At 36.2% G+C, this 23,458-nt stretch overlaps 1 protein-coding gene across 1 annotated transcript in view; it reads right to left on the bottom strand.

Moving 5' to 3' along the window:
• The window catches only part of LOC140245003 (uncharacterized), a 22,641-nt gene extending 475 nt beyond the window's left edge, over window positions 1–22,166 (bottom strand). The window contains exons 1-10 of the mRNA XM_072324597.1: window positions 22,074–22,166; window positions 20,718–20,903; window positions 17,310–17,495; window positions 14,222–14,407; window positions 12,915–13,100; window positions 8,934–9,116; window positions 5,258–5,452; window positions 4,052–4,231; window positions 2,202–2,384; window positions 585–767 (exon numbers count right to left, since the gene is read on the bottom strand). Of these exons, the coding sequence (XP_072180698.1) occupies window positions 585–767; window positions 2,202–2,384; window positions 4,052–4,231; window positions 5,258–5,452; window positions 8,934–9,116; window positions 12,915–13,100; window positions 14,222–14,407; window positions 17,310–17,495; window positions 20,718–20,903; window positions 22,074–22,163 (1,758 nt within the window). The 5' untranslated portion in view covers window positions 22,164–22,166. The remainder of the gene's footprint in view (window positions 1–584; window positions 768–2,201; window positions 2,385–4,051; window positions 4,232–5,257; window positions 5,453–8,933; window positions 9,117–12,914; window positions 13,101–14,221; window positions 14,408–17,309; window positions 17,496–20,717; window positions 20,904–22,073) is intronic.
• Between the last annotated feature and the right edge of the window lie 1,292 nt (window positions 22,167–23,458).

Below are 23,458 nucleotides of genomic sequence, written 5' to 3'. Positions count from 1 at the left end.
TGCCGACAGAATAATAATCACTGCATATTGCTCCTGCAAGTAATAACTTTAATAATAATAATTACTACAACAGCATTACAAATAATGATAACAATACCAATGACGAAGATACCAACGTTTATACTTGTACTGACACTAATATAAGAATAAGAAAAGTACAATAACCACGTTTTGATTACTATTGTTCTTCATACATTAAAGGGACCAATGTGGGGAAAGACCAGCGATATAAATACAGACGACAAATACGCTCACTGACTGAGGTCATTGTGCATGGAATTATTTGCCAGGACAAAGGCCTTACCTGACAAATGGTCATTCAAGTTATTTTTACAGTAAAAATGGTCTATCTCTAGACAATCAGGGGGTGTTTCACAAAGCAGTTCCTTGGCTAAGAAACGACTTTAAGAACGACTCATGATCAGTTCTTGTGCAGAATTACTGAAATTCTGATATTAAAGTATAACACATCAAAACGTGTTCAAGTCGTTCGTAGCCTAAGAATGAAGACAAAATGGTTAGGGTCACAGATATTTTCAATGTCAAAATAATATGTAAATTGTGCGTGGTTACATCTGACATACCTGACAAGATTCCGCCATCTCGGTGGCTGTTGAGACGAATTCACTGGTCAAGAAGTAGTTACTCACATTGAAGTGCGAAAGACGCGGTATACTATAGACCCATCTGGCCATGTCTCTTCCCATAGAGAAATGGTACGGAAAACACACCTCAAATTTCCCCACACTCAATGTCAGTTCTTCAATCTGTTTTGAAACGAAACATACAGAGAAGACAAAGGGTATTACGAAAAAATCATTGTAAAAAAGGCATATTGATGATTCAACATAAGAACGTCAAACAAATTTAATGTAATAACGGAAGCTTTGAACATGGCTAAGTACATGAACGTACATTTACTAAGACATGAAATAACTACTGCTCAGATTGAGATACTTCTCAAGATAAAAATCAACAATGCATTTCTCTCTCACTCATAGTGTAGTAAAATAAAGGCAAAAGTTTTGGGCATTGATTCACGCGTGGATCTTCATGTAAATGATCAAGGGCAATAAAACACGCAGTTTTAGACAAGAACGTTAACATTTTTTGTTTTCGAGACTATACTAGTAAACAGTCACGACAGTTGACGTATGAAACTTCTGGTATTATACAGCAAATAATAGGCTACTGGATATAAAGTGCATATCAAAGGTGCTCCTGTTTAAAACACAGACAAAAGAGAGTCATTACACAGACACTATACGTGAACGAGTGAGTCAACTGAACGCCTATGATTTTAATTCGCTCGTCGTCCGTCATACCTGTATACAATTAATGTTGTTGTTTTTATTAATTTGTAAACACTTCCATCGCCTATTTTCGTTGTGGTCAAATTTCAATCAAATTCCAGTCTTACATCTTTAAAGCGAAAGTATAATACAAAAAAGAAATAATACAAAAGAATTAGTCAGCTTTAAGGCTCGGGGCAGTGTCAAATAGGTGCAAACTGTTAATTTCTAAGGCATTAAACATGTTAAATGAACATCACATTTGGCTTGGCACATGCTTACCGAAATGATGACATACATTACAATGATACAGAAACAAATCAATTCACTTTATTCATGGGGACATAGAATTATGCAGAGGGGCTATTCGACCAACTATTAGTATATTATAGTGTCACTTGAATACTAATTCAACTTGCACCCAGAGTACATTCGTCCTATATCTCTGGAAAGCACTGGCTGAAATTACATTATTGTCAAATGCATGCAGCAGACAGGATAATGATGAAAATGGAATATCACTCCTACGATTAATAATGTTGATAGTAATGATAATGATAATGATACCAATAATAACAACAATAACCATACGAAAGATTATGCTTGAACTGATACTATCCTAAGAACAATAATTGCATGTGTGATGAAAAGAACAATAATCACCACTCATTTTGATAACTATTTTCCTCAAAATAACGCTCACAGATTGAGGCTTTGAGCAAAGAATTATTTGCCAGGACAAAGGACGTGACAAGTGGTCATTCAGGTTGTTTTTTAAAGTAAGAAAATGGTCCATTTCCAGACTGCCAGGAGTCATATCAATGAAGATAGAATGGTCTTAACTCACAGGTTTTTTTTTTTTTTTTTTTTTCATTGTCAAATGTGCATCGTGCATAGTAGGTGGCATACCTGACAAGATTCCGATATCTCGGAGGCTGCTGAGAGGAATTCATGGGTCAAGAAGTCGTCACTCACATTGAAGCGGGAAAGACGCGGTATACTATAGACCCATCTGGCCATGTCTCTTCCCGTAGAGGATTGGTATGGGTGACAGTCATTACATTTTCCTACACTCAAGGTCAGATCTTTTATCTGTTTAAAAACGGAAACAAACAGAGAGGAGATAACGAGAATTAGGACAAAAATTGATAAAATCATTGTAAAAAAGCCACGTGGATGAATCGATTTATAGATATTAGCCTCAAGAAAATACATATGTTTGGGGCATGCCCTATGAAAGAATATTCATTAAAGTAGACAAGGATTTCTCAGATTGAGATATGATTTTTTTTTTTCAAATGATAGAATTTATTGATTTCTCGAAGCAACATAATTTTACAGAGGATAAATGAATTACAAAGTTATTACTTCAACACAAAAACATTTCTTTGATACAAACAATTTAAACACTAATTCTGTGTTTTTTATGCTTTTTTTCAAATATTTAAATAACTTCTTACTAACGAACATACTATAAAGGGTCGTACATCCGAGAATACCCACTAATGCAAAACATAACTGTATATACCCAACCAAAAATGGTTTGGCAGAGACCTCCAAAAACATCTGATTGATGTTACGTAATGCGGAGAAAAGTATTATTCATTATCATAATTATTCAATTCCATTTCGAAAATAGGATGAAATAACTCTTGACAGTCCGAAAGCCCGCCCAGGCTCGCCCGACATGGCGACGACGAGTGCACATTGAATAACTTCCATAGGACCATTGCAATTGACTAAACACAGCCCCGCCGCCGTACACAAGTGTAACACTTGTGCACAGCGACGGGGCCGCGCACAGCCACATTGCAATGTACAGCTAATAAAAGGAAATTCGTAAATACTAATAGGCCCCATGGACAGAACATCTAGAAATTAGCAAACCACATTCACCCGCCGTCCCCACGTTCAGGCAAATTTTTTCTGCCTTGAAGCACAGGAGTAGCTCAAGTACATAGGAGCAAACCAGAGAGGTGGAATTCCACCTCCCTGAGCAAACTGTACAATTTGTTATGTATTAAATCAGTTTCATGCCTGGAGTGGCTTGTTTATTAAAATATTATTTTCATTAAGATGATACTGAAACAAAGCAATTTATTTTTATTGCATTTCATTTCATGAGAGGTCATCGAAATTAAGCAGAGTCTGCGTTGAACTTCTTTTCAACCGACTCTAAGCAATGTCACTTGAATAAAATCTGCACCTTGATTGCAGTCATCCTTTTATCTGGATAGCATTTAAGACAAGTTGCTGACAAATGCCGCATACAGATTAAGGCTATCACTCCTACGAGTGATAATGATAGAATTAACATTATTACTATTACTGCTTCTACTTACTACTGCTACTATAACTAATGATAGTAATCATAGTAATGATAATAAAATGGCAACAACAAAAATGATAGCGATGAAAATGATGACGATGATGATAAAAATAGTACCATTCCATTGACTTGTAGCGATACAGTAATTACAAGGAATGTTGATGAATAGAATATAAACTTTGATATTGTTTTCCTTCAAACGTTCTAGGGCTAAAGTGTGGAGGTACAAGTGCTTAAGACAAGGAAATGCTTTTTGACTGAGGCCAATGTATACAAGGTATCTCCACTTGTCTTCTTGAACACTGTTAAAGAAATTTGTCTCTTCCCAGATAATCAGCAGGCACGTCATTGACGGCAGAATTGTCAGAGCTCACATTTACTCATACTTCCACTGTCAAACGTGCATTGTGCGTAGGTACAGGTGACATACCTGACAAGATTGCGCCATCTTGGTGGCTGCTGAGAGGAATCTAGTGGTCAAGAGGTTGGAACACACTCTGAAGTGCGAAAGACATGGCATGTTACAGACCCATCGTGCCAGGGCCACAATCATGTCTGAATGTGGCAAATCGTCATTTATTCGAATATCAAGAAATGTCAGACTCTGAATCTGTTAACAAAGACATGAATAACAAAATGAAATATCAAACAATAACGATCTATTATGTCAGGTTGTCCTGAGAAGAAATACGACAACTAATGCTAGTTTAAAAATATAGACCGATGTAAGTACAGAATGTTTATTACTCGGGCACATCTAAAGTCAATTATTTTCTCAGTTTGAGATACGATAAAAACAAACTTCACTTTTTAAATCAAATCCCAAGAAACTGAACTATAACGCGAAAGCAACTGTTGTGTTCAATTTATCAAGCAAGGACCTTCATATTACCCGGGTGGTAATGATTTTTAAACACCGGGCCCCGTTTTATAAAACTTGTTATCAATAACAAATAACGATATTTGTAACAAGCCACTGAAATCCTTGCATCTAATTGGCTGAAAGCAAATTTGCCATAGAAATGTAGCAGTTGTTGATACTGAGTGATAACAACATCTGGAACCCAGATCATGCAGTTTCAGGCAGCAATATTTGTGTTGCCATTGCCTCTATTTTCGAGACGATAGAACCAAAGGACTCCTGAAACTTCTTGTAAAGTATTTAACCAGTTTAATGGATCTACAGCAGGCGGAAAATTGTATTGCTTTGAAATTCAGTACCAAGACAAGGTCATCTAAGCTGCTGATTGATAAAATTAGCTATTACGATCTCTTTTCTTATCCTTAACTTTCTGCGAAAATTTCGAACCATGTCGCTGCCATACATGGAACACCCATTCAATTTGAACATGGTGATATACCAGCTTACAATCGACTATTCCTATGAGTACCTGAATTGCGGGCAGCATTGTGGACAAGGTGGCTTGCTCAAGAACGCAAGTCACCAACTTGTTGTGCATATTCACTTGACGACAATCTAGCATGCTGATACATAGTATTAACAACCTTGTACGTTGTTTTTGTTGTTTTTGTAGTTGTTGTTCTTAGTGTTGTTATTGTAGTAGCACAAGGAAAAACAATGATAAGCAAATTACTACGATCAAATGTCAGTATTGCATGGTTGAAGCTGACATACCTTAAAGTTTTTAGCAAAGAACGCGGCTGTTGCAAAGAATTCCTCGCATATGAATTTACTAGGATTCAACTCGAACTGAGACAGACGTGGCATAGAATGAACCCACAGAGCTAAACGTTTGAAAGCTGTCGGGGATTGCTGATGACCAATGACAGGCGTCGGCGATGAAAATTTAGTCAATTCAAGAACTTCAATCTGTGAAACATCGAGAAAACATACAAAAATGTCACTATTTCCTTCAAATGAACAAGTAAAGTATGAATTATGAATACTGGGTGATCATGGCGTTATGTGTTGCATATCTATGTAGACAAGAAGTAAACTATACTTTGTACTCACATTTCTAAACTGACCTTTCCTGTCTTCAAAAGAAATATCTAATGTAACCATGGTCTGATTCAATATAGAATTGGCGAGAGGGCAAAAACATTTTTTGTGGTAAATATTATCGTCCATTTTAACCAACTAGGATATATCCTTGATGCAACGGATCAATGTATACACGTTGACAAGGGACACGATGTTTCCTATGCCTGCAAGATAGAGCCGGTAGTAATTTCAAATAAACTTTTGTTGAATTCATATCATATTTATTTTATTATAATATGATTGAATCATCAGTAAGTAAAAGCAGGAAAAACAACTGTGACAATTTCGTAGGTAAACATGCTGGGGAGCAACAACTTGTTAAGTTACTGGAAATTCGCTTTCCAATGCTCTATATATGCCCTGTTTTTTTTTTTAAAGTCCCTATCTAATCGTCGGAGGGGGACCCCTCCCCCCGCTAGGTCGCTTCGCTCCCTCGCCGAAGACTAACACTGTCACATAATGTCCCCCGTATGTTATAATCATAGTCCTTCGCACTATATTTTTCACTATGATTAATTTACTAAAAATTTGCTTTAAATGCTCTATAACCGCGACTTTTGTACTCTGTTCTGACAAAAAGTCCCTACCGTGGGAGGGGGTATCCCCCATCCCACACCCTCTCGCCGAGGATCTCACACTGTCACAAAGAAAATGTACCTTATGTTATGATCATACCCCTTCGCACTTATTTTTTTCTACAATATCTAATTTCCTAGAAATTTGCTTTTAAATGCTCTATAAACGTGACTTTTGTACTCTGTTTTTACAAAAAGTCCCTACCATGCCTTGGGAGAGGGGTGATACCCCTCCGAAATCCTCCCCCTGCTCGCTCGCTTCGCTCCCTTGCCGAGGATCTTCCGCCACATAAATGTACCCCCGTATGTTATAATCATAGTCCTTCGCACTAATTTTTTCCACTATAGACCTATGTAATTATCCAGAAATTCGCTTTTAAAATTGCTCTAAAAATGCGACTTGTGTACTCTGTTTTTACAAAAAGTCCCTACCGTGGTACTCCACGCTCGGTCGCTTCGCTCCCTCGCCGAGGATTTCGCACCGTCACATAATGTGCCCCGTCGAGATTTTGCCCCCCCCCCCCCAAAAAAAAAAGTGCTCCGGCGCGCTTGGTAGAAAATTATTGAGAATAATATGGGAGCACAGTGAGTGACAGTGAAAGTTTATTGACATCTCAACCTTTAACATTGTTGGACTTCATCCATACATGATAGAATTTATGTACTTGTATTCAATTTCTGTAACATGTTTATATGTCTTTGTTGGAAATGAAAAATGAATGAATGAATGAAAAAAAAATAATACTCGAACTTGATTGACATCTTTAGGTTATGTACCTGTGATGTGAGTTGGGTGGTCCGGGCTAGATTCTGTCCAAAGTTATTGAGAGAACACCATAATAATATCAGTACAGCTAGTGCTTCCAAGGAAAAGTTCATTGACATATGGCATTTTTAGCATGTTGATATTGTCGGAATTCACCTGTGTATTCAAACTTGACCAGCGCGGCTTCTTAAGATTTTGTATACCTGTGGTGCTAGTTTTGTGGTCATAGCTTACATCTGTGGAAAGTTATTGAGAGTACACTAGAATATTTTGAGTATAGTGCTCATCAGGACAAGTTTAATGACCTTTCACCCTTGACCTTGTTAGACTTCATCCATATTCAAACTTATATGTATAATATGCGGTGTTAATATAATGGTCATATACAGCTCAAAGCTGTGGAAAGTTAGAGAAAGTTCTCCAAATCGTTGACGACGACGACGAAGACGTCGGAAAATAGCGCTATGCGAGACAAAAAAAGAATTAAGGAGACCATTGTCTGAAATCAAAACTTTCCTTCACAAGAAAAGGTCATCAATGATGGCTTAAAGTTGATGTCAAATTGGTTCTTAGATAATCATTTTCTCCTTAATATAGAAAAATGTGATTTTAGGGTGGTCGATTCATAGGGATTTTTACGCAAATTTGAAAATGTAAATCTTTCCATTTAAGACAGAAAATTGTCAAGAGTTTCCCAGTGCAAATATCTTGGAGTTATCCTCGACAGCAGTTTAACGTGGACACCCCAAAGAGAAGAAGTGAAGAAAAAGACTACGAAAACATTTCACTCGGTAAAGCGTGTCCGTCAGTATCTCGATAAGAGAACCTCGTTGATACTACTCCAAACACTGATTTAGCCACAGCTGGAGTATTGTAGTATGCTTTGGATGAAAGGTCATGCTTCCCAACTTGCAAAGCTTCAAACAGTACAAAACAGGTGTCTACGCTTAATCCTTGGAGTTGATTTCAATAGAGAAGCTCTGTACAGTACCACCGATGTCAAACAACTGAAAAAGATTCAGGCCTTGTTAGTATACTCCATAACCTCGCCCCTGATTCGCTGTCTTCCAGGATTCAGTTTAGATCTCAGTCTTATTACAATCTCCGCACTGTTGTTCTTCCAAAACCACAAACCATTTTTTAAAAGAAAAGGACTCAGCTTCTATACTCTTTAATGATCTCCCTATACAGTGTAAGACTTAGGACAATCAATGATATCAAATTATTTATAACAGAAATAAAGAAAAGAGCTGTATGATTGCAACAATTTATATTCAGTTTGTATCCAGATGCTAAAGTTTTACATTAAAATATTTGCTCACCAGACAGATTATGTCAATTCATTTTGACCCGCCCCCTGTATCTCCACCAGTTTGAAGCCTCTTAATCTGTTTGCGTTGTGATATAGTGATATAATGATTGCCCATTTTTCAAAATCTTGTATATTTCTGTATAATTCTTTTCCTCAGGTTCTCATTTTTATTTCTTTTGTTCATTGTATATACATTTCATGTTACACGTTTCTGATTGAATTTAATTCATTGTAAATCTATTTGTAAACACACGCTTTGTATTAATGTTCACGGCCTTGCTGAAAACCAGCTAACAGCTGAATGCATGTTTTTATGGGTGATGAAATTAGCACTTTGCATACTCTGTATCACTTAGTTTTCATTCGTTATTGTATTTGGAGAAAGAAAAAGCACAAATAAAAAAAAAAATCACAACACAAAGAACACAAAGACATTTGCCTCCGAAAACATACATCGCATGAAGCTTTAAACTCATGGACCTGTTATAGTATTCATTATTTTTAGGATTGACATTTCTGGATAGGCCATTCATTCACAGTGACGACCACTCACACATTGCATCAAGATAAGTCGAGGTCAAATCTATATTTTGGAAGACATCTTTCGATAGTCTTCTTTTCTAATTACTCGTTGCGAAGCCTGATGTGACATACCTGACATGATGATTCTGAGGCGACGGCTGTTGAAAAGAATTCTTCGGGCAAGTATACGTTGTTAACACTGAAGAGCGAAAGACGTGGCATAGTACATATCCATTGTGCCAAGTTTTTTCCCATTGAAGGTGGATTCTGACAATCTTCAAATACTTTTATCCCAGACAACTTCAGATCTTGAATCTGCATTTGAATTCAGCAGGTGAGTGTGTAAGATTTATACAAGCGAACTTAAATTTGCGATAATAATGAATCGGAAGGAATAATAGAAATCGAGGTTTGAAAATGAATGAAGTCTCGATAAATTGCAGACGAAACGAAATTGACTTCTAGAATCTGTACTATAATGACAAAAATAGTAGCATTTCAACATCAACAAACAAACAAACAAGCAAACAGCCCAATTGTAGATAGAAAAAAGATCGTGCGCATGAATAAGCCTGAAACACGGCTTGAAACATATAGGCACATGGAAGCAGCAACATTACTAGAACACATCGGTGAAAGTTTGAGGAAAATTGGACAATCGATACAAAAGTTATGAATTTTCAAGATTTTGGTATTGGACCCGCTGGATGAGGAGACTACTGGAGGTTATGACGTGTGTGTGGACAACAATATAAAGAAAATATAAAGGGAATTCCACAAACATTCACTTTTCTATCATAACGATAGAGCATTTGACTAACCGCTTTCAGAAAGCAGGGGTAATAATTGCTACCCTTAACATAATATTATGTCAGTATCAAATTGATGGAATTTATAATTTTCATGAAAATTGAATCTTTGTGGAATTCCATTTTCATTTTCTTTATATTGTTGTCCACACATGACATCATAACCTCTAGTAGTCGCCTCATCCAGCAGTTCCAACACCAAACCTTTAAGAACTAATAACTTTTGCATCAAGTGTCTGATTTTCCTCAAACTTTCACTGATGTGTTCTACTAATGTTGCTGATTTAACTCAATCCACATTTCTCTTTGGGTTTTGGTTTCCTTTAATCATATCTCTCTCGAGGTTTAAATCGAACTCATGCACAATTATACAAGCAACAGATTGTTTGTGCATCATCCATTTAATACGGCACAAATGGATTATTTCATGGCTGTAATAATGCTATTGTATTATCAGAATTATTCTAAAATTGTGTCAGATCCATTAGGTTGAGAAATTTCTCTTTCTATATTCGTGCATAATCATATTTGGATGCATTTCTTTATTACAACAAAAAGTGTTTCTGCTGATGCTGTGCTTCATGCATTGAAATGCTTAATGCTGCTGAAAGCTAGCGATACAGACAACTGGAAATGCTTCCATAATAGAGGACAATGTGCAAAAGAATAACTACAAAGAAATCAACGTGTTGCCGTGTTGCACAAATGGATGATTTCATGTTATGGCTCTATTATAATACCGCTATGGTATCATCAAAAAGTGAGAGCTCATGACTTGTTTCTCACATCACAGGTCTTTTTACAGGAGGCCAGAAGACTCAATTATCAACGATACAGATCTGACATGATGACGTTAAGGCAGCGGCTGTTCAAAAGGTGAGTGTGTGACTTTCATTCATCAACCTTCAATTTAAGATGATTAACGGGAAAGAAGAGAAATCAACGTGTTGCCGACTTAATGAATTCTTTGAGAAATACACAGGACACAACATATTATAACGGCCCCTGATGTAGATTAGAATAAATCTTTACTGTTGCCTAAATTACATCTCTTTTTGGGGTTTACATCGAACTCATGCAAAATAATACAAGCCACAGATGTTTGGGTATCATCAATTTAATACAGCACAAATGGATGACTTCATGACTGTAATTCCGGTATATTATCAGAATTATTCTAAAACTGTGTCAGATCCATTAGGTTGAGAAATTTCTACTTCTATTTTGTCAAAATAATATTTAGATGCATTTCTTTATTACAACAGAAAGTGTTTTGCTGATGCTTTCTTTTCTTCATGCATTGAAAGGCTTAATGTTGCTGAAAGCTAGCGATACAGACAATTGGAAATGCTTACATATAGAAGGCAATGTGCAAAAGAATAACTTTAAAGAAGAAAATTTTGCGCAAAAAGTGAGAACTCATGACTTGTTTCTCACATTCGCAGGTTTTTTTTACAGGTGGCCAGAAGACTCAATAATCAACGATGAAATGACCCCTGCTTGTGACCTTTGACCTTGTGGTGATCATCCACTCCCCAAGGGACATCTACCATCCAAGTGTAGTCACAAATGGAGTTATGGATCAAAAGTTATGACCCATAATAGAAACGCCCCATAAAAACTTAACATTGGGCTCTTAAAGTTCGTTAACCCCTGCTTGTGACCTTTGACCTTGTGATGATCATCCACTCCCCATGGGACATCTACCGTCCAAGTTTGGTCACAAATGGAGTTATGGATCAAAAGTTATGACCCATAATAGAAATGCCCCATAAAAACTTAACATTTGGATCTAAAAGTTCGTTGACCCATTCTTGTGACCATTGACCCTGTGGTGACCATCCACTCCCCAATGGACATCTTCCATCCAACTTAAGTCACAAATGGAGTTATGGATCAAAAGTTATGACCCATAATAAAAAGGCGCCATAAAAACTTAACATTGACCCATGCCCGTGAGCTTTGACCTTGAGGTGACCTTCATACATGGGAAAATGTGAGACTTTGTATGACCCCTCTTCCCTCGAAGTTTGATTGCAATTGAAGCCCAGAGTAAAGAGTTATTGAAGTTTTCGTAGCGTTACGGACAGACGACGGACGGACGGAGGGACGACGGGCGGACAGACGCCGCAGGCGATCCCTTAGTCTCCCCTCACCTCCGGTGGGCTCGACAATAAAAACCATGACCAGGTGAATGTACAATGTATATAAGAACAAGATAATGTGTACATTCAAAAGTGAGGCGTGTGAATACAAAAGTCTTGAATCCGACTTGAAACTTACACGCACATTTAGTGTATCTAGTGTGTGTGTGTGTGTGTGTGTGTGTGTGTGTGTGTATGTGGATGGGTGCGTTTGGGCGTGACCATTAAACTTATGGACCTTACATTAAAGCAAATAACTGGATATCGACAAAAGAAAATTCACTTATAAATTCGTCATGTTTTACCTGTTTATACCTTGTACTAATAGATAATTTTCTTGAAATATATTCTCTTGTATTCGTTGATGATTAATAATAACGAACAGATTATGTACTACAGTCGAGTCTAGATGCAACCGCACCGTTGCCATCTTTGATTTATTTCACATCTTGTAATTAAAAAAAGAGTAATACAAGAAACGTTTTATTCAAGAGGTGAGTATATGACTTCAAATTATCAACCTCCAATTCGAGATAATGATTAACAGGAAAGAATGGAAATCAACGTGTTGCCGACTGCAACTTTACTTTGTAAAATATACAGAACAAAAGATATCGCGATGTAGATTAGAATAAATTGTTACTGTTGCCTTGATACATCTATCTCGAGGTTTAAATCGAATTGATGCAAAATGATACAAGCCACAGATGTTTGTGTATCATCCATTTTATACAGCACAAATGGATGATTTCATGGCTGTAATACTGCTATTCTATCATCAGAATCATTCTCAAATTGTGTCATATCCATTATGTTGAGAAATATCTCCTATATTTGTCAAAATAATATTTAGATGCATTTCTTTATTATAACAGAAAGAGTTTCTGCTGATGCTTTGCTTTATGCATTGAAAGGCTTAATGTTGCTGAAAGCTAGCGATGCAGACAATGGGAAATGCTTACATTCAGAGGGCGATGTGCAAAAGAATAACTCTGTAAAGAAGACAATTTTGCGCCAAAAGTGTGAACTCATGACTTGTTTCTCACATTCACGGGTCTTTTTACAGGTGGCCAGAAGACTCAATTATCAACGAGAAAATGATACGAACACTCAAGAATATATTCGACAAATATATAACGTAAAGTTTGATGCACATATACCTGGCAAGATGACGCTGAGGCAGCGGCTGTTGAGAAGAATTCTTCGTGCAAGTACACGACGCCCGTCACTTTAAGGTGCGAAAGGCGTGGCATGGCACATATCCATCGGGCAAAGTTTCCTCCAATCGAAGGTAGATTGTAATGATCTTGAGACGGAGGGTACCAATCTATGTCCAGATCTTGAATCTGTATTAGAAATGAAACAAGAATAAACACGTCAAGAACAAATATACAAAACGTCCAGTAAATCTCAAAGGAATTATGTGATTAGAATAAAAACCATGACCTGGTGATCTAACGTACAATTGTATATAAAAAGTCCTGAATCCGACTTGAAACTTCCTTGCACATTTAGTGTATATATTGTGCAAGTGTGTGTGTGTGTGGATGGGTGCGTACGTGCGTGACCGTTAAACTTATGGACCTATACATTAAAGTGAAAAACTGGATATTAACAAAAGAAAACTCACTTATAAATTCGTCATGTTTTACTTGTTTACCTTGGACTAATAGATAATTATTACTTGAAATAAATATTCCCTCGTATTCGTTGATAATGTATGATAACGAACAAATTATGCACTAAAGTCGAGTCTAGATGCACACGTATCGTTGCCATCTTTGATTTATTTCACATCTTGTAATTAAAAAAAAAAAAAGAGTAATACATGAAACGTTTTATTCAAGAGGTGTGTATATGACGTCCAATTATCAACCTCCAATTCGAGATAATGATTAACAGGAAAGAATGGAAATCAACTTGTTGCCGACTGCATGAATTCTTTGTAGATAATAATTATACAGAACACAATATATCGCGATGTAGATTAGAATAAAATTGTTACTGTTGCCTTAGTACATCTCTCTTGAGGTTTAAATCGAATTGATGCAACATGATACAAGCCACAGATGTTTGTGTATCATCCATTTTATACAGCACAAATGGATGATTTCATGGCTGTAATACTGCTATTCTATCATTAGAATCATTCTCAAATTGTGTCATATCGATTATGTTGAGAAATGTCTCCTATATTTGTCAAAATGATATTTAGATGCATTTCTTTATTATAACAGAAAGAGTTTCTGCTGGTGCTTTGCTTCATGCATTGAAAGGCTAACTGCAAAAGAATAACTCTGTAAAGAAGACAATTTTGCGCCAAAAGTGTGAACTCATTGCTTGTTTCTAACATTCATGGGTCTTTTTACAGGTGGCCAGAAGACTCAAGTACCAACGAGAGAATGATACGAACACTCAAGAATATATTCGACAAATCTATATAACGTAAAGTTTGATGCACATATACCTGGCATGATGACGATAAGGCAGCGGCTCTTGAGAAGAAATCTTCGGGTACGTATAAGATGTACTCTACTCTGAAGTGCGAAAGGCGTGGCATGGCACATATCCATTGGGCCAAGTTTACTCCAATCGAAGATAGATTGTGATGATCTGGAGACAGACAGTCCCAAGTCATGTCTAGATCTTGAATCTGTTTTAGAAATGAAACAAGAATAAACTCTTCAACAACAAATAAACAATACGTCCAGTAAATCTCTAAAGAATTATGTAATCAAAATAAAACCCATGACCTGGTGAACGTACAATTCATTGTATATAAAAAGTCCTGAATCCGACTTAAAACTTACTTGCACATTTAGTGTATTTATTGTGTGTGTGTATGTGTGCGATGTGGATGGGTGCGTGCGTACCCATTAAACTTATGGACCTATACATTAAAGTAAATAACTCGATATCGACAAAAGAAAACTCACTTATAAATTCGTCATGTTATACCTGTTTACCTTGGACTAATAGACAATTATTACTTGAAATAAATATTCCCTCGTATTCGTTGATAATGTATGATAACGAACAAATTATGCACTAAAGTCGAGTCTAGATGCAACCGTACCGTTGCCATCTTTGATTTATTTCACATCTTGTAATTAAAAGAAAGAGTAGCACATGAAACGTTTTATTCAAGAGGTGTGTATATGACGTCCAATTATCAACCTCCAATTCGAGATAATGATTAACGGGAAAGAATGGAAATCAACGTGTTACCGACTGCATGAATTCTTTGTAAATGTACAGAACACAAGATATCGCGATGTAGATTAAAATGAATTGTTCCTGTTGCCTTAATACATCTATCTCGAGGTTTAAATCGAATTGATGCAAAATGATACAAGCCACAAATGTTTGTGTATCATCCATTTTATACAGCACAAATGGATGATTTTTATGGCTGTAATACTGCTATTCTATCATCAGAATCATTCTCAAATTGTGTCATATCCATTAGGTTGAGAAATGTCTCCTTCTATACTTGTCAAAATAATAGTTAGATGCACTTCTTTATCATAACAGAAAGTGTTTCTGCTGATGCTTTAATTGCTTTATGCATTGAAAGGCTTAATGTTGCTGAAAGCTAGCGATGCAGACAATGGGAAATGCTTACATTCAGAGGGCAATGTGCAAAAGAATAACTCTGTAAAGAAGACGATTTTGCGCCAAAAGTGTGAACTCATGACTTGTTTCTCACATTCACACGTCTTTTTACAGGTGGCCAGAAGACTCAATTATCAACGAGAAAATGATACGAACACTCAAGAATATATTCGACAAATCTATATAACGTAAAGTTTTATGCACATATGAAGAGCTCAGTTGCAAAAGGTACTACATCCATTTTCCATCAAAATACACTTTTTGGTCTTGATGTGCTCATTTTTAGGACCTCTTTACACCTATACTAACAAAAAAAAAGCAGAATTTCCAAAGAGAAAGAGTTTAAAACTTACATTTAAAGATCAGTTCGGTTTCAAAAGGTACTACATCCATTTTAGTCGGGTTTCAAAAGGTACTACATCCACTCCAATGACATCATCGGGAAAGTGACCAATCAGAGAGCAGCATTGATTAGACCCTCTACCACTTTCTACTGACTTAATCTGTAAACAATAGAAGTTGGCTTTTGGCTTTTGGGATGTCTGTTAAAATCACCACGCAAATCTGACAAATATCTTGAAAAACTCATCACATTTTGATAAAGCAATGGATGTAAATGAAGGAGAATTCAATGACAAAACAAACCATCCCAAGAAAAATATCAGGAATTAAAAGCAGTAGACAAGATCAAAGAAGAAACGGCAGAGAGACTGGAGAAATTACGCGACTTTCATGTAGTCCCACGTACTGCATTTACTGTTAGTTGTTGTTGTTGTTGTTGTTGTTGTTATTATTATTAGATTTTGTGGCGTACAATTCGTGTGCCGAATATTGACGCCATCTACGTGCGGGTCTCTGTATCTTTACTGTTAGTTACCGGTGCTCTGCGTTTAATACTGCTAGGGTGTTGAGTTTGAGCCATAGGTATATGGACTTTGCCTTATATACATAGCTTCACAGCTAATAAGTGTGTGACAACTAATCTGAAAGTAAAGTTACTTTGCTAAATGTATACAATGGCATGAAATTCTGACATCCCTACCAACAGTGCTTTACCAGTGGGTATACTGTGCTATTCTTGCGTGCATAATGTTGAGTACCAGGAAAGTACGTAGTGACTGAAGCTTTGAAAACTAGATTCATGTTCATTCTTGCTTATTTTTACTTATAGTGGGAACCTACAGTTTTAAAAGCGTTAAAGCTTTTATGCAGGCCCCATCATATTTCTGATACTTATTTGTGACATCTTCATAATATGATATGACCATATACATTTGTGTCAAGAATGTTTTTTTTTTCTTCAATCAAAAGACATGATTGTATATATTTTGTATTCTTGTTTTATAGTCAATAATTTTGTAATCTCATCATTGAGAAAATGGAAATCTGAAATACATTTGAACTGAACTGAACAAAGGTAATACCAAATGTGTGTTTAGTATAGGTGGTCATAAATATTACTCATCGACGTTCTTGATTTTGTCAGCTTTTAGATTATCTCGAGGTTTAAATCGAATTGATGCAAAATGATATAAGCCACAGATGTTTGTGTATCATCCATTTTATACAGCACAAATGGATGATTTCATGGCTGTAATACTGCTATTCTATCATCAGAATCATTCTCAAATTGTGTCATATCGATTAGGTTAAGAAATGTCTCCTATATTTGTCAAAATGATGTTTAGATGCATTTCTTTATTATAACAGAAAGAGTTTCTGCTGGTGCTTTGCTTCATGCATTGAAAGGCTAACTGCAAAAGAATAACTCTGTAAAGAAGACAATTTTGCGCCAAAAGTGGGAACTCATTGCTTGTTTCTCACATTCATGGGTCTTTTTACAGGTGGCCAGAAGACTCAAGTACCAACGAGAGAATGATACGAACACTCAAGAATATATTCGACAAATCTATATAACGTAAAGTTTGATGCACATATACCTGGCATGATGACGCTAAGGCAGCGGCTCTTGAGAAGAAATCTTCGGGTACGTATAAAATGTCCTCTACTCTGAAGTGCGAAAGGCGTGGCATGGCACATATCCATTGGGCCAAGTTTACTCCAATCGAAGATAGTTTGTGATGATCTGGAGGCAGACAGTCCCAAGTCATGTCTAGATCTTGAATCTGTTTTAGAAATGAAACAAGAATAAACTCTTCAACAACAAATAAACAATACGTCCAGTAAATCTCTAAAGAATTATGTAATCAAAATAAAACCCATGACCTGGTGAACGTACAATTCATTGTATATAAAAAGTCCTGAATCCGACTTAAAACTTACTTGCACATTTACGCCCGAATTCACGAAGGTGGTACAAATGAAACCATGGTTTAAACCATGGACAAAAACCATGGAACGCCAAGTGTCGCACGGAATATTTTGTTATGAAATTGGTCATTTCGTCGACAAAATGACCGTTTCGTTAACGAAATGTTCATTTAGTTACAGAATGTTGTCATTTCGTTACAAAATAATCATTTCATTGACGAAATGACTGATTTTGTAACGAAATATTCCATGCGACACTTGGCGCTCCATGGTTTAAACCATGGTTTAAACCATGGTTTCATTTGTACCACCTTCGTGAATTCGGGCCATAGTGTATTTATTGTGTGTGTGTGTGTGTGTGTGTGTGCGATGTGGATGGGTGCGTGCGTACCCATTAAACTTATGGACCTATACATTAAAGTAAATAACTCGATATCGACAAAAGAAAACTCACTTATAAATTCGTCATGTTATACCTGTTTACCTTGGACTAATAGACAATTATTACTTGAAATAAATATTCCCTCGTATTCGTTGATAATGTATGATAACGAACAAATTATGCATTAAAGTCGAGTCTAGATGCAACCGTACCGTTGCCATCTTTGTTTTATTTCACATCTTGTAATAAAAAAAAAGAGTAATACATGAAACGGTTTATTCAAAAGGTGAGTGTATGACCTCCAATTATCAACCTCCAATTGGAGTTGATTAACAGGAAAGAATGGGAATCAACGTGTTGTCGACTGCATGAATTCTTTGTAAAAATAATTATACAGAACACAAGATATCGCGATGTAGATTAGAATAATTGTTACTGTTGCCTTAATACATCTATCTCGAGGTTTAAATCGAATTGATGCAAAATGATACAAGCCACAGATGTGTGTGTATCATCCATTTTATACAGCACAAATGGATGATTTTTATGGCTGTAATACTGCTATTCTATCATCAGAATCATTCTCAAATTGTGTCATATCCATTAGGTTGAGAAATGTCTCCTTCTATACTTGTCAAAATAATAGTTAGATGCACTTCTTAATCATAGCAGAACGTGTTTCTGCTGATGCTTTGCTTTATGCATTGAAAGGCTTAATGTTCCTGAAAGCTAGCGATGTAGTCAGTGGGAAATGCTTACATTCAGAGGGCAATGTGCAAAAGAATAACTCTGTAAAGAAGACGATTTTGCGCCAAAAGTGTGAACTCATGACTTGTTTCTCACATTCACAGGTCTTTTTACAGGTGGCCAGAAGACTCAATTATCAACGAGAAAATGATACGAACACTCAAGAATATATTCGACATATCTATATAACGTAAAGTTTGATGCACATATTATGAAGAGTTCAGTTGCAAAAGGTACTACATCCATTTTCCATGAAAATCCAGTTTTTGGTCTTGATGTGCTCATTTTTAGGACCTCTTTACACCTATACTAACAAAAAAAAGGCAGAATTTCCAAAGAGAAAGAGTTTAAAACTTACATTTAAAGATCAGTTCGGTTTCAAAAGGTACTACATCCATTTTGGTTGGGTTTCAAAAGGTACTACATCCACTCCAATGACATCATCGGGAAAGTGACCAATCAGAGAGCAGCATTGATTTGACCCTCTACCACTGTCTACTGACTTAATCTGTAAACAATAGAAGTTGGCTTTTGGCTTTTGGGATGTCTGTTAAAATCACCACGCAAATCTGACAAATATCTTGAAAAACTCATCACATTTTGATCAAGCAATGGAGGAAAATGAAGGAGAATTCAATGACAAAACAAACCATCCCAAGAAAAAGATCAGGAATTAAAAGCAGTAGACAAGATCAAAGAAGAAACGGCAGAGAGACTGGAGAAATTACGCGACTTTCATGTAGTCCCACGTACTGCATTTACTGTTAGTTGTTGTTGTTGTTGTTGTTGTTGTTATTATTATTAGATTTTGTGGCGTACAATTCGTGTGCCGAATATTGACGCCATCTACGTGCGGGTCTCTGTATCTTTACTGGTAGTTACCGGTGCTCTGCGTTTAATACTGCTAGGGTGTTGAGTTTGAGCCATAGGTATGGACTTTGCCTTATATACATAGCTTCACAGCTAATAAGTGTGTGACAACTAATCTGAAAGTAAATTTACTTTGCTAAATGTATACAATGGCATGAAATTCTGACATCCCTACCAACAGTGCTTTACCAATGGGTATACTGTGCTATTCTTTGCATGCATAATGTTGAGTACCAGGAAAGTACGTAGTGACTGAAGCTTTGAAAACTAGATTGATGTTCATTCTTGCTTATTTTTACTTATAGTGGGAACCAACAGTTTTAAAAGCGTTAAAGCTTTTATGTAGGCCCCATCATATTTCTGATACTTATTTGTGACATCTTCATAATATGATATGACCATATACATTTGTGTCAAGAATGTTTTTTTTTTCTTCTTCAATCAAAAGACATGATTGTATATATTTTGTATTCTTGTTTTATTGTCAATAATTTTGTAATCTCATCATTGAGAAAATGGAAATCTGAAATACATTTGAACTGAACTGAACAAAGGTAATACCAAATGTGTGTTTAGTATAGGTGGTCATAAATATTACTCATCGACGTTCTTGATTTTATCAGCTTTTAGATTATCTCGAGGTTTAAATCGAATTGATGCAAAATGATACAAGCCACAGATGTTTGTGTATCATTCATTTTATACAGCACAAATGGATGATTTCATGGCTGTAATACTGCTATTCTATTATCAGAATCATTCTCAAATTGTGTCATATCGATTAGGTTGAGAAATGTCTCCTATATTTGTCAAAAATGATATTTAGATGCATTTCTTTATTATATCAGAAAGAGTTTCTGCTGGTGCTTTGCTTCATGCATTGAAAGGCTAACTGCAAAAGAATAACTCTGTAAAGAAGACAATTTTGCGCCAAAAGTGGGAACTCATTGCTTGTTTCTCACATTCACGGGTCTTTTTACAGGTGGCCAGAAGACTCAAGTACCAACGAGAGAATGATACGAACACTCAAGAATATATTCGACAAATCTATTTAACGTAAAGTTTGATGCACATATACCTGGCATGATGACGCTAAGGCAGCGGCTCTTGAGAAGAAATCTTCGGGTACGTATACGATGCCCTCTACTCTGAAGTGCGAAAGGCGTGGCATGGCACATATCCATCGGGCAAAGTTTTCTCCAATCGAAGATAGATTGTGATGATCTGGAGACAGACCGTCCCAAGTCATGTCTAGATCTTGAATCTGTTTTAGAAATGAAACAAGAATAAACTCTTCAACAATAAATAAACAATACGTCCAGTAAATCTCTAAAGAATTATGTAATCAAAATAAAACCCATGACCTGGTGAACGTACAATTCATTGTATATAAAAAGTCCTGAATCCGACTTAAAACTTACTTGCACATTTAGTGTATTTATTGTGTGTGTGTGTGTGTGCGATGTGGATGGGTGCGTGCGTACCCATTAAACTTATGGACCTATACATTAAAGTAAATAACTCGATATCGACAAAAGAAAACTCACTTATAAATTCGTCATGTTATACCTGTTTACCTTGGACTAATAGACAATTATTACTTGAAATAAATATTCCCTCGTATTCGTTGATAATGTATGATAACGAACAAATTATGCACTAAAGTCGAGTCTAGATGCAACCGTACCGTTGCCATCTTTGATTTATTTCACATCTTGTAATTAAAAGAAAGAGTAGCACATGAAACGTTTTATTCAAGAGGTGTGTATATGACGTCCAATTATCAACCTCCAATTCGAGATAATGATTAACGGGAAAGAATGGAAATCAACGTGTTACCGACTGCATGAATTCTTTGTAAATGTACAGAACACAAGATATCGCGATGTAGATTAAAATGAATTGTTCCTGTTGCCTTAATACATCTATCTCGAGGTTTAAATCAAATTGATGCAAAATTATACAAGCCACAGATGTTTGTGTATCATCCATTTTATACAGCACAAATGGATGAATTCATGGCTGTAATACTGCTATTCTATCATCAGAATCATTCTCAAATTGTGTCATATCGATTAGGTTGAGAAATGTCTCCTATATTTGTCAAAATGATATTTAGATGCATTTCTTTATCATAACAGAAAGAGTTTCTGCTGATGCTTTGCTTTATGTATTGAAAGGCTTAATGTTGCTGAAAGCTAGCGATGCAGACAATGGGAAATGCTTACATTCAGAGGGCGATGTGCAAAAGAATAACTCTGTAAAGAAGACAATTTTGCGCCAAAAGTGTGAACTCATTGCTTGTTTCTCACATTCACAGGTCTTTACAGGTGGCCACAAGACTCAGTTATCATCGAGAAAATGATACGAACACTCAAAATCTATTCGACAAATCTATATAACGTAAAGTTTGATGCACATAGTGTTATTATACCTGGCATGATGACGCCAAGGCGGCGGCTGTTGAGAAGAAATCTTCGGATTCTTCGATGCCATCTACTCTGAAGTGCGAAAGGCGTGGCATGGCACATATCCACCGGGCAAAGTTTACTCCAATCGAAGATAGATTGTGATGATGTGTAAACGGATCTAACCAACTTATATCCAAATCTTGAATCTGTATTTGAAATGAAACAAAGAATGTACCATTCAACACCAAATAAACAAAATGTCCAGTAAAAAAAAAATGTGATTGAATAAAAAGTATGACTGGGTGAACGTATAAGAACAACATAATGTATACGTGAGGCATGTAATATAATACGGAAGTCTTGAATCCGACTTAAAACTTGTGGTCATATTTAGTGATATCTAGTGTGTGTGTGCTGTGTGTGTCTGCGTGTCTGACCTGTCGCTGCCAGTTAACTTGTGGACCTTGCATTAAGAAAAAAAAATAAAGTAGATGACTGGGTATTGACAAAAGAAAACTCATTTATAAATTTGTGTAGTTTATCAGCTATCTTTATAGACCAATTGATAAATCACTTAAAATATGACCCAATCGTATTCGTTGATATTCCGTAATTACGAAAAAGTTATACAATGCAGTTGAGTTTAGCAGGAGACATCTTTGATGTATTTCAAACCGTTGCATAACCTTTCCCCATCTAACTGTAGCGTTCTATCCAGGTCAATTGATAATTGACAAACTCAAATTGTGATGCCAAAACCATATTCTAATTCTATTTGAAATAATCCTTTTGAATTTGCATGCAAAAAAGAAAGCACACACTCTGGAAAAGTGTGAACTGAGAAAAGAGTCTCTGACTCGAGTACAGGGTCTATTCAAGCGTTTAATCTTTCCCAAGCGGTGCTGGCTCAGCAATGAAAGGGACAAAACACAAGATGTAAACCACCTGAGCAGCAACAATGAAGGGATTATCAAATTAAACTGAAATTGTGCATGCTTAATTAACACATTCTGTCCATAACTAATGCCAACTTTCAAACCAGTAGCATTATCCTTTTAAAAGTTATTAGACTTGAAAGTGAAGAGTATGCAAAGGATTTTAAGAAATGAAAGGGGACCTGTAAGACATAGCTGATCATTTTACCCCCCCCCAAAAAAAAAAGGTTGTAGAAAAACTGCTTAAAACACACTTTCCCATTCATGTAATGATCCTAATTAATTAAGAATAATGTAGAAGAAGGATAGCTCTTTTAGAAAATATGAAAAACTCAAGATTGACTCACTTGACCCATTTCTCCTTTTTTGAGTCCTCATGTAAAATCAAGGGGTGCAACTTTTTGTTCGTTCTGTGATGCACGGTCACATGTACTTAATAACATGTCCCACTGTGTTGCCTGCAGTCAGGTAAA

Source organism: Diadema setosum, chromosome 2 (genome assembly GCF_964275005.1).
Source record: "Diadema setosum chromosome 2, eeDiaSeto1, whole genome shotgun sequence".
Taxonomy (NCBI): domain Eukaryota; kingdom Metazoa; phylum Echinodermata; class Echinoidea; order Diadematoida; family Diadematidae; genus Diadema; species Diadema setosum.
Note: the sequence above shows the minus strand (reverse complement) of the source record. Positions and strands in the feature narration are given on the sequence as shown.